This window comes from Bombus affinis, chromosome 12 (assembly GCF_024516045.1).
Source record: "Bombus affinis isolate iyBomAffi1 chromosome 12, iyBomAffi1.2, whole genome shotgun sequence".
NCBI classification, from domain to species: Eukaryota; Metazoa; Arthropoda; class Insecta; order Hymenoptera; family Apidae; genus Bombus; species Bombus affinis.
Window position 1 is genome coordinate 10807065 of NC_066355.1, and position 14366 is coordinate 10821430.

At 42.9% G+C, this 14366-nt stretch overlaps 1 protein-coding gene across 2 annotated transcripts in view; it reads right to left on the bottom strand.

Annotated features, from left to right (window-relative positions):
• The window catches only part of LOC126922355 (integrin alpha-PS2), a 74745-nt gene that overhangs the window by 35451 nt on the left and 24928 nt on the right, over positions 1-14366 (bottom strand). For both annotated transcript variants that reach the window (XM_050734846.1, XM_050734847.1), the window contains exon 3: positions 12862-12980. In XM_050734846.1, the coding sequence (XP_050590803.1) occupies positions 12862-12980 (119 nt within the window). The remainder of the gene's footprint in view (positions 1-12861; positions 12981-14366) is intronic.

The following is a 14366-nucleotide window of genomic DNA, read 5'->3' on the forward strand; positions in this document are numbered from 1 at the left end:
GGTATAATATCACGGCAGAATAATTTGCCTATAATTCTCAATGAGAATTGATTGTAAAATTCTTCCAAATAAAAAAAAATCTAATGACACAAAATTCCCAAAGAATTTTCCATCGTCATCTATCTCTGTCAATTGCCAAACTAAATCACAAATTTAGGAACACGATTAATTTCCAACTGCGTCGAGTAAAATCGAATTCACGAGCAACTCTCAACCACTTCCTACTTCCTACCTCTCGAAAACCACCTCCGAGCTTACTCCCGTCAGAGGAAAAAAGAAATGACTCGAGCAACGAAACAGCTGTTAGAACAAACGAAAAAGAGGCGGTTAAAAAATACGGTGGAATCAAGAGGTATAATAGAAGCGGACAGCCGCGTCGAAATACAAGAATGGGTTTGGTCATCGGACGCGTTCCGAATAAAGGCAGTCCTCGGTGAGCCCTTTGAATGCATCTCGTCGAGTGGTAGAAAAGGAGGGAGAGTCGAAGAAGGAGCGGACGAAGAGGCAAGCCTGGGATTATCACGGTTACAGCTGGTCTCGCGGATCGATCGTGATCGAGCCTCTACGAGTAAATCGATCTTATACGTTTGACAATCGGGTTCGGATGTATCTTGATCGAGATACGTATTAAGGAATCGACAGCTGATCGACGCGTGCACGCTGAAAAAGCAGATGAGGAGAAACGTTTCGACACGTTCTCTCTTCCTTTTGTCCGGATTACGTATGTGTTACAATGTTGCGATGACCAACGGGCAGTGAAAAAGTTGCGGACGGACAGTTTTTCGAGATCGAGATCTTTGCGGCAACTGTAACTCGTTCTCGAGACACGATACGTTCCTTTTTTCAAACAAATTATACTTTCAAAATGAACTTCTTCGTGTTTAATTTATTCTATTGTACCCTCTGTAGACAGACCGAATGGTTAACAACCTTCGACTTCTATGAGGATAATTTTATTTTTAATTGTACCACGCAATAGAGACGACGATACTCGAAATTTTTAGGCTACCGATTTTTCAGATTTTCTGCAAGCTGTAGAATCGTCCAACTTCCCAACTTCCTAAAGATTATATCGTAAATTATTAAAATCCTCGCATTTACGAAAAACAACGGTTTCCTTGCCTAACGATGTCTTTGCTCTAAACGCAGCCACCAAATCATCATTCAAGGATGCTCGGTGTTGCCCGGTTGCCTCGCGCGACGCTGATCATCCACCACTGTGTAATTTCAACCTCGTTCGCTTATCTTGCACGAATTTGAAGGCGGAAAGACGTGAATTTCGCGAGCGGCATGCAGCAATGCAATTTACTCGTCGTTGCAGAGCCCGGAAGAGTTTAAACTCGAATAATGACACGTTTTCAGAGCGTTTTCACGACCGTAAGTAACGGAATAACAGCATGTTCGGGCAACGAAAACTCGCGCATCTCTAATTATAAGGAGAAAGAAGGAGAGAAGAAAAAGGAAAGAGGATGGAACGAGAGAAAGGAAGAGGATGATAATTCGAACGATGGTTGTATTCTTTGTTGAGGTTGACTGATAGAAGAACGAGTGGATGAATTTCTAATAGAAAAATATATTGAAATAAATAAAGCTATAAGTATAATGTATCCAGATCTTTTTTATAGTGTTACACTTTTATAGTGTTACAAAGGACATTACCAAAAAAGTTAACCTTGTAGCTCTAGCTAAAGCCTACAAGAAACAGCAATAGAAATCTACTTGTAGCTTCTTTTTTTCTAGATCTTGTAATCCAAAACATAATTTATATTCAAGGGTACGATAATATGAATTTCTCCTTATTTAGAATATTTCTTTCTTTTTTTCTTTCACTAAATTCTATTTTCTGCGTAACAGCGGTCTCCAGGTCACGGATATACAAAAGTAAAGATGTAGAGTTTTTCTCGAAGTAATTACTTCAACATTCTTCACGAGTGATTGCACCTTCGCTGTATCTGCGTTCACTCTTCATTAAAAGGACCACTCGAGAGAGAAAGAGCTTAAGGCTTCGCTGATGGCATGGTTCCTTTAATGTCTTCAGTCGACCACTTCGTGGCCTTTCAACGCGCTCCTATCGCACGAGAACGATACACCCTTTCTTTTTCTTTCCTTTCTTCTTTTCAACGTTGTTCAACTTTTCGATTCTCGGTTCGAACGATCGTGTAATGATCGCCGAACGATGCGATAATTGGGATGATCGGAAAGTTTGTAAAGAGAAAGAGCGAATAAATGAATATCGAGAAAACGCGAAGAGCGTACCTACACGATAGATACTCTGCGATTATAAAATATTATACAATTTGATTTTTTTCCAAAGTTCGTTCTCTTCTTGTCGCGATTATTTTCGCTCGAAGAATTGTTCTACCATCGGATTTGTTTACCTATACGTACGCCTAAAACGCGAGAAAACTCCATGAAAATATCCGTGTATTCCACGTTTCTTGGAACGACGAAAGATGGAAGATAAAAATAGTAGAAGATAAAGGGAAGCTAAACTTGTATTATCAGACGTTTTGAATTTACAACAGCTTTTTGGAGCAACCGATAAATCATGGTGTTCCATCAAAATAGATTGAATTTTCTTTCCTTTAGGAACTCGGAAATATCTCGCTCACGAATCATTGCAATCGTATCTCTCTCGCGGGACGATAATACTTATCTTTTCAAGCGTAAAGCAATCGGAGCAGTCAAACGGACTTATCTAAAGGAACGTGAAATATCCTAACAGCCAACAGGAGTTCTATTATTTCTCTCATTATCGTGAGCCACGTCCACTTCCTGCAGTAAATTCGAGATTACTCTTTCGAAAGCGGGAAGCTGGCGATTTTTCTATCGATAAATGGGTTACAAACTTTCCTTTCTCTCTCTTTTAACGAATCGTTACCTTCAATTGAAATTTCTCTTAACTTTTTGTTCTCTCCATTCGATAACTATTCTTATCGTCGACCTACATCGTTCCGAGCATTCGTGTCGCATCATTGGAAATTAGATCATTGCCAACCGTTTTTCATCGAAACTCGAGGATTCGCGCGTAAAGTACGATAAATGCCGAGGTCTTCTTACGTCAAAGTTTACAAGGCGACTGATTCGTTGCAGGCCAACGACAGACCGGCCGGCCTACCGTAAACTCTTTTAGCGTTTGACCTTTATTGTACGAAACGTGTAACGCACGTGTGCACGCTGGAAATTCCCGAGGCCGATAGTTGACAAATACCGCTACAATGCCGGTACCACCGTATCTTCCACGCCTCTACAAACTAAAACAATGTGCCACTATTTTCTCGGCTGCAATATTATCTGCAATTCTTAATGCGTTTCCACTGTAAACCGGCTAAAAGGAACACGCTAATGCTAACTGTAAAGTTCATCGAGCTTGCAAATATACACTGTCTACCGAACGTTTGAAATCGCTACGTGTCTCGTAGAATCCACGACTTGAAAAAGAATCACGTTACTGATTTTCTTCTCTTTTTTTTTTTTTCTTGGAAAATTCGTTAATCGAAAATCTATCAAAGTGGAAGTAACATATTATTCGTATCTGCAGCATTAATTTTCAATCGATAATAAAATTAATACTCTGACGAAGAAGCACGCTGATCGTCGTTCTTTTTTGTTTCAGCTCTTTTCCTTTTCCTCCTTCGTTTCCTTTCGTTCTCCTTTTTTTTGATAGTCAATAAATTTTTTCAAAAAAAAAGCTAACTGACTGGACGTATCGCCGACGAGAAAACGACCAGGCGGGCGGTAAGTTATTTTTGAGCCGTGAATGAGGTCATCTCGGGTCGGCTGCGCCCAGACCTAACCAACGAGGATAGATCGGTCGTATTTTCGAGTAGTCGATACAGGAATGGCTTCCGTGGAACAGACCATGCTTTTCGGCGAACCTGTACAACCTCATTTTTGCACGATGTTCGAGCATTGCATATGAGTACAGCGTGGACTACATGTGTCGAGAACGAAACGAAACGAAATTTTGGATTAAGAAGATGTACGTATCTTTGTCGAATGGAATTTGCCGAATGTTAATTAATCGTTTGCCAATCCATAGAAAATATTGTATGCTGGTAACGCTAAATTACAATGCGTTGTCGAAAAAACTCGATCTATATAGAATTGCGTACTTGCATGTTACGTCGTGAAAAGAAACGTTTCGCAACTGTATCGCGTGTTTCATTTTCCGTGATGTGTGTTATCGGTGACGTTAATAATTATCGTTACTAATTGAAGTATAAGAACCAGCGTCTCTATCTTTTGCACGTACGTCTCGCACAAAACACGCTTGACAAAAAGTAATTGGCGATTGGAACAGTAAATCTACAATCGTCCGATTATTTCGTTCTTTATGAAATAAAAGATGTTTTCGTCGTTTTCAAGTCCATGTATTCATCAAATTTACCAAATGTCCAACTGGACAAATTGTAAAGTACAAATTAAATAATAAAAAAATATTTATATATTCAGGAAATTCCTTTCTCCGACAACAACATAATACATCGAAGTATTATTCAGCTTTTCAATAAATTTCCACTACTAATAAATCGTCCAGATTATAGCCGCGAAACTAACAGCGATAAAATAATTCTTTTCGCTTATACCTTATAATCATTTTGCCGCGTACAAAGCCGAACGAAATGAACCTTGACCGACTACTTGTAAAAAAAACAACGATAATATTTTCCCCGTTTAGTAAGTGGACGAGACTGTGGGCTAAAAACGACACCCTCCCTTCGATATATTAATCCAACGAGCAGTCCCCTGGAAGGCGTAACGCGGCGATTTCATGGCAAATTACAGCTCCAAATGAGCCCACCGTACGCGTTGGATCTTAATCCGATTTGTCATACCGCAGGATAACGCACGATTTAACGCGTAATTCTCTCCGGTGCGCTTGGAGTCGAGAGAAGAAACGAGGCAGTATCGCACGGATTACGGAGACTCGATGTTCTCGGTGAAAATGGCGAAGAAATCTCTGCTCGATTTTAATACCGGAAGGCCCGGTCGGCTTATTCCCATCCATTAACGAATTAACAAACATTAATTATTACCGCGAGTTCTTGGCTTTTAAAGGAAAAACACCGTCCCCCCCGCGTTCTCTGCTTCAAATAAAATAGCAATTATTTTTAGGCTATTGTTAGTAGGTAACGAATGAAAACTATTCGTTAGCAGTGCACTAGTTGAACAGTACGAATTCTAGAAAGTCAGCCTGATCGCGCAAACCAGCCGAGTTATAAAATAAATAAAACATCCCTGCACAAAAAGCCTCGAAAATAAGAACACAAAGAAGGTAAGAGGCAGCCGCACGAATGAAATATCCCCGCTAAATTTGTCCCTCCGTTGCACGGCCATATTTTTCACCTGAGTCCTCCTTGGAACCAGGAGCTCTGTCCCGTGACAGGATAACAGAGCGACGAGCCACGGACGGATATTTACGCGCGGTGGCTGCCAGAGGAAGCGGACAAGACAGCGGAGGTGCACGCACGGAAGACTTTGGTTCGCTTTGGTTTCGTCGTTGACTCACCTCGCGGCTGACAATGAGTCACTGCCTTATTTATACATCGCGCGTACACGGTCAACGGGGCTGGCTAACTCAGAATTCGCGTCCCAACGCGGTAGAAAAGCGAAGATTCGTCGAACGAACGAACAAGGCCGCGTGTGACTCTGCCTCGGAGCAAGTTGGAAGATTCTGCGAATGCGTTTCGATGTCGCGAATACCGGCCGCGATATTTCAGATTCGCGAGAAGAAAGGTGTGAGTTATCGTAGCCCGTCAGGCAGCGGCGTGTTACGTTTGATGGCCGAGCAACGAGTTACATTATGGGCACGCTTGTAAGAGCCGCTGGCCAATATCCGGGACAAAGCGACGCTGCTTGTACCTACAGGAGCTCGTTTTACTTTCCTTTTGCTTCTTTTAACGGAGAAGGTGTTTTAATGGCGTGAAACGTGGACGAGGGGCATCTCTGTGGTCTGCGAGTTTGTATGGGTTGGATTCTTATTAGGTGGAGTCGTTAAGCTTGAGATTAAATTTGTTGGCCGATGCGGAGTACAGTAATTCGGTCTAATTAAACGTGTAAATGTTCGCAAAAAAGTCTCCATCGTGTCTTCTTTTTATCTTCCTTTTCTTCTTCGCAGGAAAGAGTCGGACACGAAGATCGATGCGATCGTTCCACTCACGCGCTTTTGCCGTCGAACGGCTACTAATTGTAATTAGAATTGGTCAGGAAGCTGATTCGTGAAAACGATGTTAAAGGTACCAAAAGCAGGTCCTTACGGTAAAAAACGGTCGTTTAGCGGACATAGCAATTTGTCCCGTCGGCAAAACATACGCCCGGAATGTGCATTGTCTCCGTTTCTTGCATTATTCTGCTTCGGCTCTTCCTTCTGCGTGCAAACTTACGAAAAAGGAAGGCTGCGCGTACGGATTGAAATGACGGTATCTACGCTCCATCGAAACCTATCCATGCAGATTTTCTAATCTACGTACCGATAATTTCTCTATGATATTGTACTCTAGGAAACGCGAACTTGATATATCTTCGAGCAACGTATTTCTTAGAAAAAACGCCCATATACGTTTCTAACCAGGCACAGAAACGCTTGCAACGGTGCCTCCATCGAAGCGTTCATCATAAATCGTCACCAACATCCACTTAATTCCGGCGCAACCGCACAGCCATATGATTCCAAGCGAAACCGCAACGAAATTCCAACAAGAAAAGGAACAGACGATCGCAGCAATCGGCAAGCAACACGTACCTACCACGAGACAAAACCGAAGGAAAAGAAGAAGAAGAAGAGGAACAACGTCCACACACCCTCTCGAAGATCCAGAGACAGAATGATCAACCGCTTCTCACAGTATCTCTCACGAGGCCATGGGAATTTCTCAAACATTGTCCCGTCCATTCTCTCTGACAATGGTATTTCCATTCTGCCAGCCGACAAACGTTCGATCTCCCTTGGTCCCATCGATCCCGACCACCGTTCCAGGGACCAGAATAGCGTTCTAATCCCCAAAAAGAACGTTCTTTCCGAACGGTGTACCGTGTACGGGCAGAAGGTCAAAGGGGAAGGGTACGCGAATTTTTCCTACGAGATTATGCGCTCGAGATGGATCATCCGACGAGGGAAAATTGATAAATCGGCGAATATCTATGCAGATTCGTATATCTACGATGGTTATCGACCTGTGTTTCCGTTGTTTCGATGTTACGTACTTTTTAAGGAAGAGAAAGTAGGTAAGAACTTTGGCTAACTCGACTCCACCTCCGAGAGTTTGCGTGGGAAAGAGCGAACGGTGGTTGGTCGATATCTTGACAGAGTGGTAAGTTTCGTAAAAAGATCAGACGAACAGTAACAACAGCCGAAACTTACCAACTATCGTAAATCTAAAACTACCCAAAATGAGAAAACCTAATTTCTATCTTTCGAAACGAGCCACCACTAAATCCAACCACACGCTATTCCAGAGAAACTTCCATTAAACCGGCGAGGGAACACGAATTTCGGTACAAGATTCTGCTCTCAAGGTGGGTCGTCGGGGTCGGTGGTGGGTTTCGAGTGGACAGCGTCCTGTTCGTCTTTTAATCGATGCGTTTTTGCCAGCGGATTCTCCGCGAGGACTCGCGAGACGACGCGACGTGGCTTTATCGCGACGGCTTCGTCGTATTTTATTGTTGCCGATTGTTCCCTCGGTCCCTGGCGGGCCGTGTACGTGCACGGTTTTTGCCTTCTTCGGGCTTTCTTTCCTCCGCCTTCGGTTTTTTGCTCGGCTCTCATTGTCTCCGCCGCTTTCGTCTCGTTCGTTTTTCGAGAGTCACAAGCTGCTGCCCCGCGAGGAAAGTAGGTGAAGCGTGCCGCTATTCCACTCGATTGACATAGAGAATTTCATATACAGGGTGTCATGGAAGAAGCGACACCTTTTTCTATTACCGTCATATATCGATCATTGGTTAGCGGTCGTGTGACGCGGATCGTACGATTCTATTACGAATCGTTCGACGCCTTTTTCTTTTGACGTTACTTAAACAATATGCGAACAAACGATCGAGCAGTTAAAGAACAACGTTCGCGAGGAAGCTCAAAGAATAAGACGAGAAACAGGTGGAAATGCGATGAAAAATGTCGTTGAAAGAGCGTGCATCGGTAAAGCGACTAGAGGAGATTTATATTAATATTCGTCTTTCTTTGCTTCGAGAGATTTTCGTCTAAAGCATCGTTTCTATCGAAACGGAATTCTAACGACGAGTAGTTTTTCTTCAACGTTCCTGGAATCCGAACTATGAATGCCGTCCGTACCGAGGTTTTGCCCGGTAACGTATTAATAAAGATCGGTTCTTTCGGTTGTTTTTCAGACTTGTTGCTGAGCTTGTTATTGCACCGGTAATTTATGTGTTTTAAATTGTGCGCGAGATTTCTTTGAGGAGGTCGCGGGTGATTTCTGGGTCAGTTTTGATGGCGGGAATGAAATACGAGAGTTTTTCTTTTCTTACAGCCGTTCGAGTTAGATTCTGTGATTGCGTTTACGACTCAGACTCCTTCAATTCGAAGAACTTTTAACGTTTCACGGCCTAATGAAACGATTTGAACGAACTCTTACGAAGAGGTTTCTTTCACGATCGCACGTAGTTATCTTGAGAACAAAAATTCTATTTTCCTCTGATAGTTCGCTTGCTACGTACACGAGTCGTTTATTTCATCGGTGTAGCACGATCGAACGAAGATTTGTCTGGCCAAGGGGAAAAAACACACGATCCTCTTATTTGGAGAAAGGAGAAAAGAGAGAAAGGTCAGAAGCGCGAAACATCTGGCAGCAATCAAGAAGCTGTATCTTTGAAATGTCGGCGGATCGTGAAAGAGATCAGAAGTACGGAGCAGAAGAAAAGAACGAAGAAGCATCTCCGAATTGGATAGTTACAAAAAACGAAGCAACGACAGTGAAACGGTGGATGAAAACGCGAGAGCAGTTTATTTATAAAAGAATACAAGAAGGCCCATCCCGGGCTGCTGCGTGAAATTTAATCGCATCTGATAAAAACTAAATTAAAATTCATCGATTCGTTAAAATTCTATCCAATTTTATTCTCTCCTATCACGGAAGATTACTATCATGAATTTCCAGATTGACGACGATAATTTTTCTCTCCGCCACGCAACGAATCGGACTCTACGAGTTTCAGGGGGCCAGTATAAAGTTACCACGCCAAGAATTTCGGGAACGGTATTTATATAGAGATACAAGTTTTTGTTAATTAATAGTGTGACTGAGTAGAAGCTCCGGTCTGTCTCCTTTTACGACCGGAGCTGAATACGTGAGGTTCATGTGTAATCCTGCCGAATGCTTCGACACGTCGACTATGGCGCTAAAACGATATGGTCGGACAAAGAATTATTCGCGTCACGTACCGGTGACGTCTACCTGCGAGTTTGATGTGTGCCGAAAGACAAGGATCGACCCTACGGCCGTCGTCGGGCTCGTTAATTAACCGAAAATTGTACGATTTAAGCTCCCATCGATTCCTCTTTCGGTATTCTCCTTTAATTTCTTTATTAATTGCTTAAATTCTAAAATTACAAGTTTCTTCCCTAGCTGGAGGTTGAAAAATACGCGTATTATCCTCCTTGTTCGGCGATCTTTCAATTTCACGACAACTCGTCGATATTCGTTCGAGATCAATTCGCGATAAAACATTTCCAAAATGTTTATCTATTCTAAATTTATTATTTATTTTAATCCAACTTCTATGTACATTTTCAGAGTCTTGGTTTCAAGTTTCACGATGTCGATGAAATTAACATTTTCCGTCTTCATTTTTCCATTTCCTAAGCTTTCCAATTGTTCGGTTAATTTCCCTAGCCGGTGTACCTCGTTGAGTACTTGGATGGTACTCGTTGGTACTTGGACAAAAACACGGATCCAACATGTCGCTAGGACAACACCCCCTATAAAATCATCGATAACGATCTCCTCGAATTACCAATCCAGAGCTAGAATTACCTGGCAATACACGCAACATCGAAACTCATTTCATTTCAATATGCCGCAAGTTGTACGCGAACGATGATTGATAATGATCGCCTGGCGAGCACCGAACGAAACGAAAAACGTCGAACGCCTGTCGACCGGACAGATTGCGGTACTTCTTACAGAATATCGCGAACAAATCGGCTCGATATGCGTCGTTGAAAGCATCGACGAGTACATACACGCGTGGATAACGGATGAAAAGTATCGCGGAGGGGAAGCTGAAAGTGGAAGCCGTTTCATCCATGGCCTGTCGATCGTCGGGCCGTGCCACTGACGATCTCTGCAGGATGCCAGGTTTTCTCGATGGAAGTAATTCACTCTGATTCATCGAGTCGCCAGCAAGAACATCGACCGGCTCGTATTAACGCTGCAGCGTGAATACACGCTTCTGTTTGACAGGCATAACCGTTCGATAATATCGCTGATCGTACGAGATGGGAATTACGTAATTCGCCTTACAGCGTGTACAAACGATCTGCTCTTTGAGAATAATGGATTCGATCGATACAGCGGATGTATCGTGTCGAGAGGAATTAACGACCCGAGTCTTAGGTACAGAGAATAAGTAGAAAGTGTGACAACAGGTGTCCACGTTTTAAACGTCCAAGTTAAAAATGTCCAAGTAACAGGGAAGAACGTTATCGTACAATAACGTCCAAAGCTAGCTAACTACAAAATTTCGATCTACCTAATTTTGTCTTCGATCGACTACCGACCGATGAGCGGCTCCGGAAACATGCCAAATTTTCTACGAACGCGTATAGACGAGCGAACACAGAGAACAAACGAAAAAGTTGATTGGACCGGCGGGAATAATATGGGTTATTTTTAATTCGCGTATGACGAGCGTTCGGGTGGAGAAAGCGACGAAAAAGAAAAAGCACAGTGGCATTTACGGTGGAACGTGCACTCGCATTCTGCGGTAAGTAGATAATTCCCGCATAATGCCGGAGGCCAGGGGGGATGAGAATGTCGCGGCGACGTTTCGCTATGCGAAAATTACGCGAGCATGGGAACGATAATCGTTGCTAATACGTCTCTCACGTAAGAGAGCAGCTCCTTATTTATGGGAGCCCGGGTTCTTCGCGACTTGACACCGCCGATTTCTCTACGAGGAATCCGAATTCGAGGAACGGACTGTGAGCTGCATTTAGTCATCTCGGATACGGTATCGTGCCGTTTCAACGATTGTGTCGTCAGGTAAAAGTATGTCACAGTGTATCGTGTTAAAAGAAAAAAGACAACGACGTAAAGTGGTCAGTTTTTATGCAAATACTTTTTCTAGTCTGTATTTTACTACCGTTTGTTACACCGTGTTATTGCGCGTGATGTCTACATGGAAGTAGAACGTTATAATCCTGTTAAGGGAAGCAGTAAAGGTATACGTGTATACTCTTTTTAATCGCTGTAAAATGACAGACGAAACAAAGTTTAAAATTGGTACTCGCGAGTATAAAGCCATTTCGAAACACGACCAATGCAGGTAAAAGAAAATAGGTACATCGGTAACGAATAAAGCGGCCCCGAAGCGCCCTTTCACACGGCGCGGCGATACACGTATCGCGATAGATGCACGACGAATACATCGTTCATTATGGAAGCGTTCACACGATGATTCTGTAATGAACGATGCATAATCGATATCCATCGAACGCGTATCGCATACGTGTATCGCCGTGTGAAAGACGAACGAAGGCTTAAAAGCAGCCGTTACAGCCAAGTAAGGCGCCGAATAAAATAAGCAACGTTCTGGATCCAATTACGTATAAACCGCTAAACAAACTCGGCAAATCCACCGGCCGAAAAATCCCAGTCCTGCGGCTTCCTCCTTTTTCCCTTCCTTCAATCATCCCGACCGGCACACCGCAGCCGTGCGTGATGTGCATCCGCACATGCGTACAGGATAGACCCGGCCAAGTGCAACGCACGTAAAGATAAGGGCGGCAGTACATCATAGGGACCGCGTCCCGAAGGGAAAGAAGGAACCGGCCGACCGTCTTGCGAAGTCGGAGATCTTCGCGCTTAGATTCATATCCGAACAACAATTCCATCGCACGTCTGATTGCAACGCGCATCTATGCGAACGGAGCGCTCTAATAGGACGCGCGTGAAACGGTCGAGCGATGATACACGCAGAGGATCGCCAAATACGATGAAAAAATTGCGATAGAGGAACGAAGCGAATGTTTTCTAGAAATTATCGGATCGCTGGAAAAGTTGGTGGTCTTAAACTGTTTGCCTGCGAGTCACGTGTGTCGCAGCACGCGCAAACTTCACAGCGGATAAAAAGAGCGCGATACTCGGTCGTACGTACAACAACAGGCGTGACTTTGCCAACAAATAATTTAGTTAGGTGCGTTGAAATCGGCCACGAACTTTAACACTGACCCAATATCTTCCGCTTGTATCGCTTCTTTTACACTCGCGTTACCTACCAAAGTAACTATATATGGCGCGATATAATGGCAAAGCGTTTAGACACAGCAACGGAAACATAGAACGAAACCAGGATTCGTTTGTTTTCGATTCCTGAAATAGAAGGTACGGTGTTCTAAGAACGTGCACGCCTGTAATTTCTCACAAGGCCCCCTCGTCTATTCGTAACTACCGCTTTTATACCTTTGTAAACTCCTTTCCAACATAAAAAGGAGAACTTTAAAAGCATCTTATATAGCGATATATATATTTATTAGTCAAATAATCTAACGATTTTAATAACCAGATTTCGAATGCTCGTAGGTTTACATAGAATTCACACGTATCTATACGTGTTATATCTACGTAGGCCTCTTTAGTCGAAAAACGTTGCTATTGTAGGTGATAAAAATTTGATAGATTTACTCACCAGTATGGGTCCTCCGTCTTTCAACGATGCCGAAACCGTGGCACCGAACCATTGAAGGGTTTTATTGTCGATTTGACTCAAACCACCCGGTACGTTTGGATTTCTGATATGGTTATTCCCTGCAACCGGAAACCATTTCTCATTAGTCGTTGCCGGCTATTGCTCCTCGCCATTGTTAACGATTACTTCATCCTGTAACGACTAATGAGTCGATAGAAGTATCACATACTAATTTTAATAATATTTAGAGCAGCCTATACTCGTTCAGAAATTTCACGTAAGAATTAATTCTTGATTCGCGCTTCTTCATCTTCAACGAGAAATATTTCGTATTAACGTTGCCATCCTCGAACGAATAAATGAACTTAGCTTCGGTGCTATGGCTACCGTGGTGCTGATAACAAATCAGCTATTCGAAGAAAAAGCGGCAGACGCGCGTTGGAAAAGGAAAAAGCCGGGAAACAAATCGCCGTTTGAATATCGCAGCGCATACTCGCGATCGATTATCAAGAGGAATGTGCGTTTCTTCTTGGACCAGGCTAACTATTTCGAAGAATAACGAACGCCGTCAACGCGAAGGATCGGTCACTTAATATCGGAACTAGATTCTTGTAAATCTAAAGGAGAAGCTTCCTAAGAACGAATCAACGCCCAGATATCCCGTAGCTAGCAGTCACTTAGCTCCAGGTAACCTAATATGTCGCCGCGGGTACTTGCTGCAACGGAATAAAACGAAACAGAAACGACCAGTTTTAGCGCCGTTTGCATTTACTACAAGATTAATTCACCAACGAGTACAGCCGCGGCAATATTTATCACAATAATCGCGACTCTGCCTATTTGTTACAATTTAAATTCCGCACTTTCGCGTTACTACAGAATGGAATCAATTATTTCTTCGACAGTTATTTATCTATCTCTTGTTAATTGGAATATTCGCCGGCGATTCGAAACGTTTCACACGATAGGGTTATCGATTTAACGATTTTTACAGGTTTTAAAAGAACAAGTACATCTCGAAAAGCTTGTTCCATCATAAAGCAAAACTACATTCTCTATGTACGATTAACGACTGTTCGATGAAAATTAAATATCAGTTTCCTGTACGCTTGATTAAACGTCATTTTCAGAAGCGAATAGGATATAAAATATTCAGAGTTTTGGCAATGTAAATACGAGTAACGCTGCGCAAGATTGGACAGTTTGCCGACTCGCGTACCGAAGAAACGTTAAACGATGTCCAAGAAACGAAAGTTTTCGATGCATCATACGGATATTCTTCGAAAAAACAAGGCACGGACAGGTGTCATTGCAGAGAATTCTCAGCGAGTACACCTTGGATTTTTCTTTGTCGATTTTACGAATGGAACGAACCCGTTAGCCGTATCGGTGAGTCGTAACCCTTAAACGGAAGTTGTCCTTCGCTTCCTATCCCTTAACTCGCGATCGTTGCCGAAGGCGTATGGTTACGTCGATACTGGCGAACCGAGACAGATCTCTCAAGT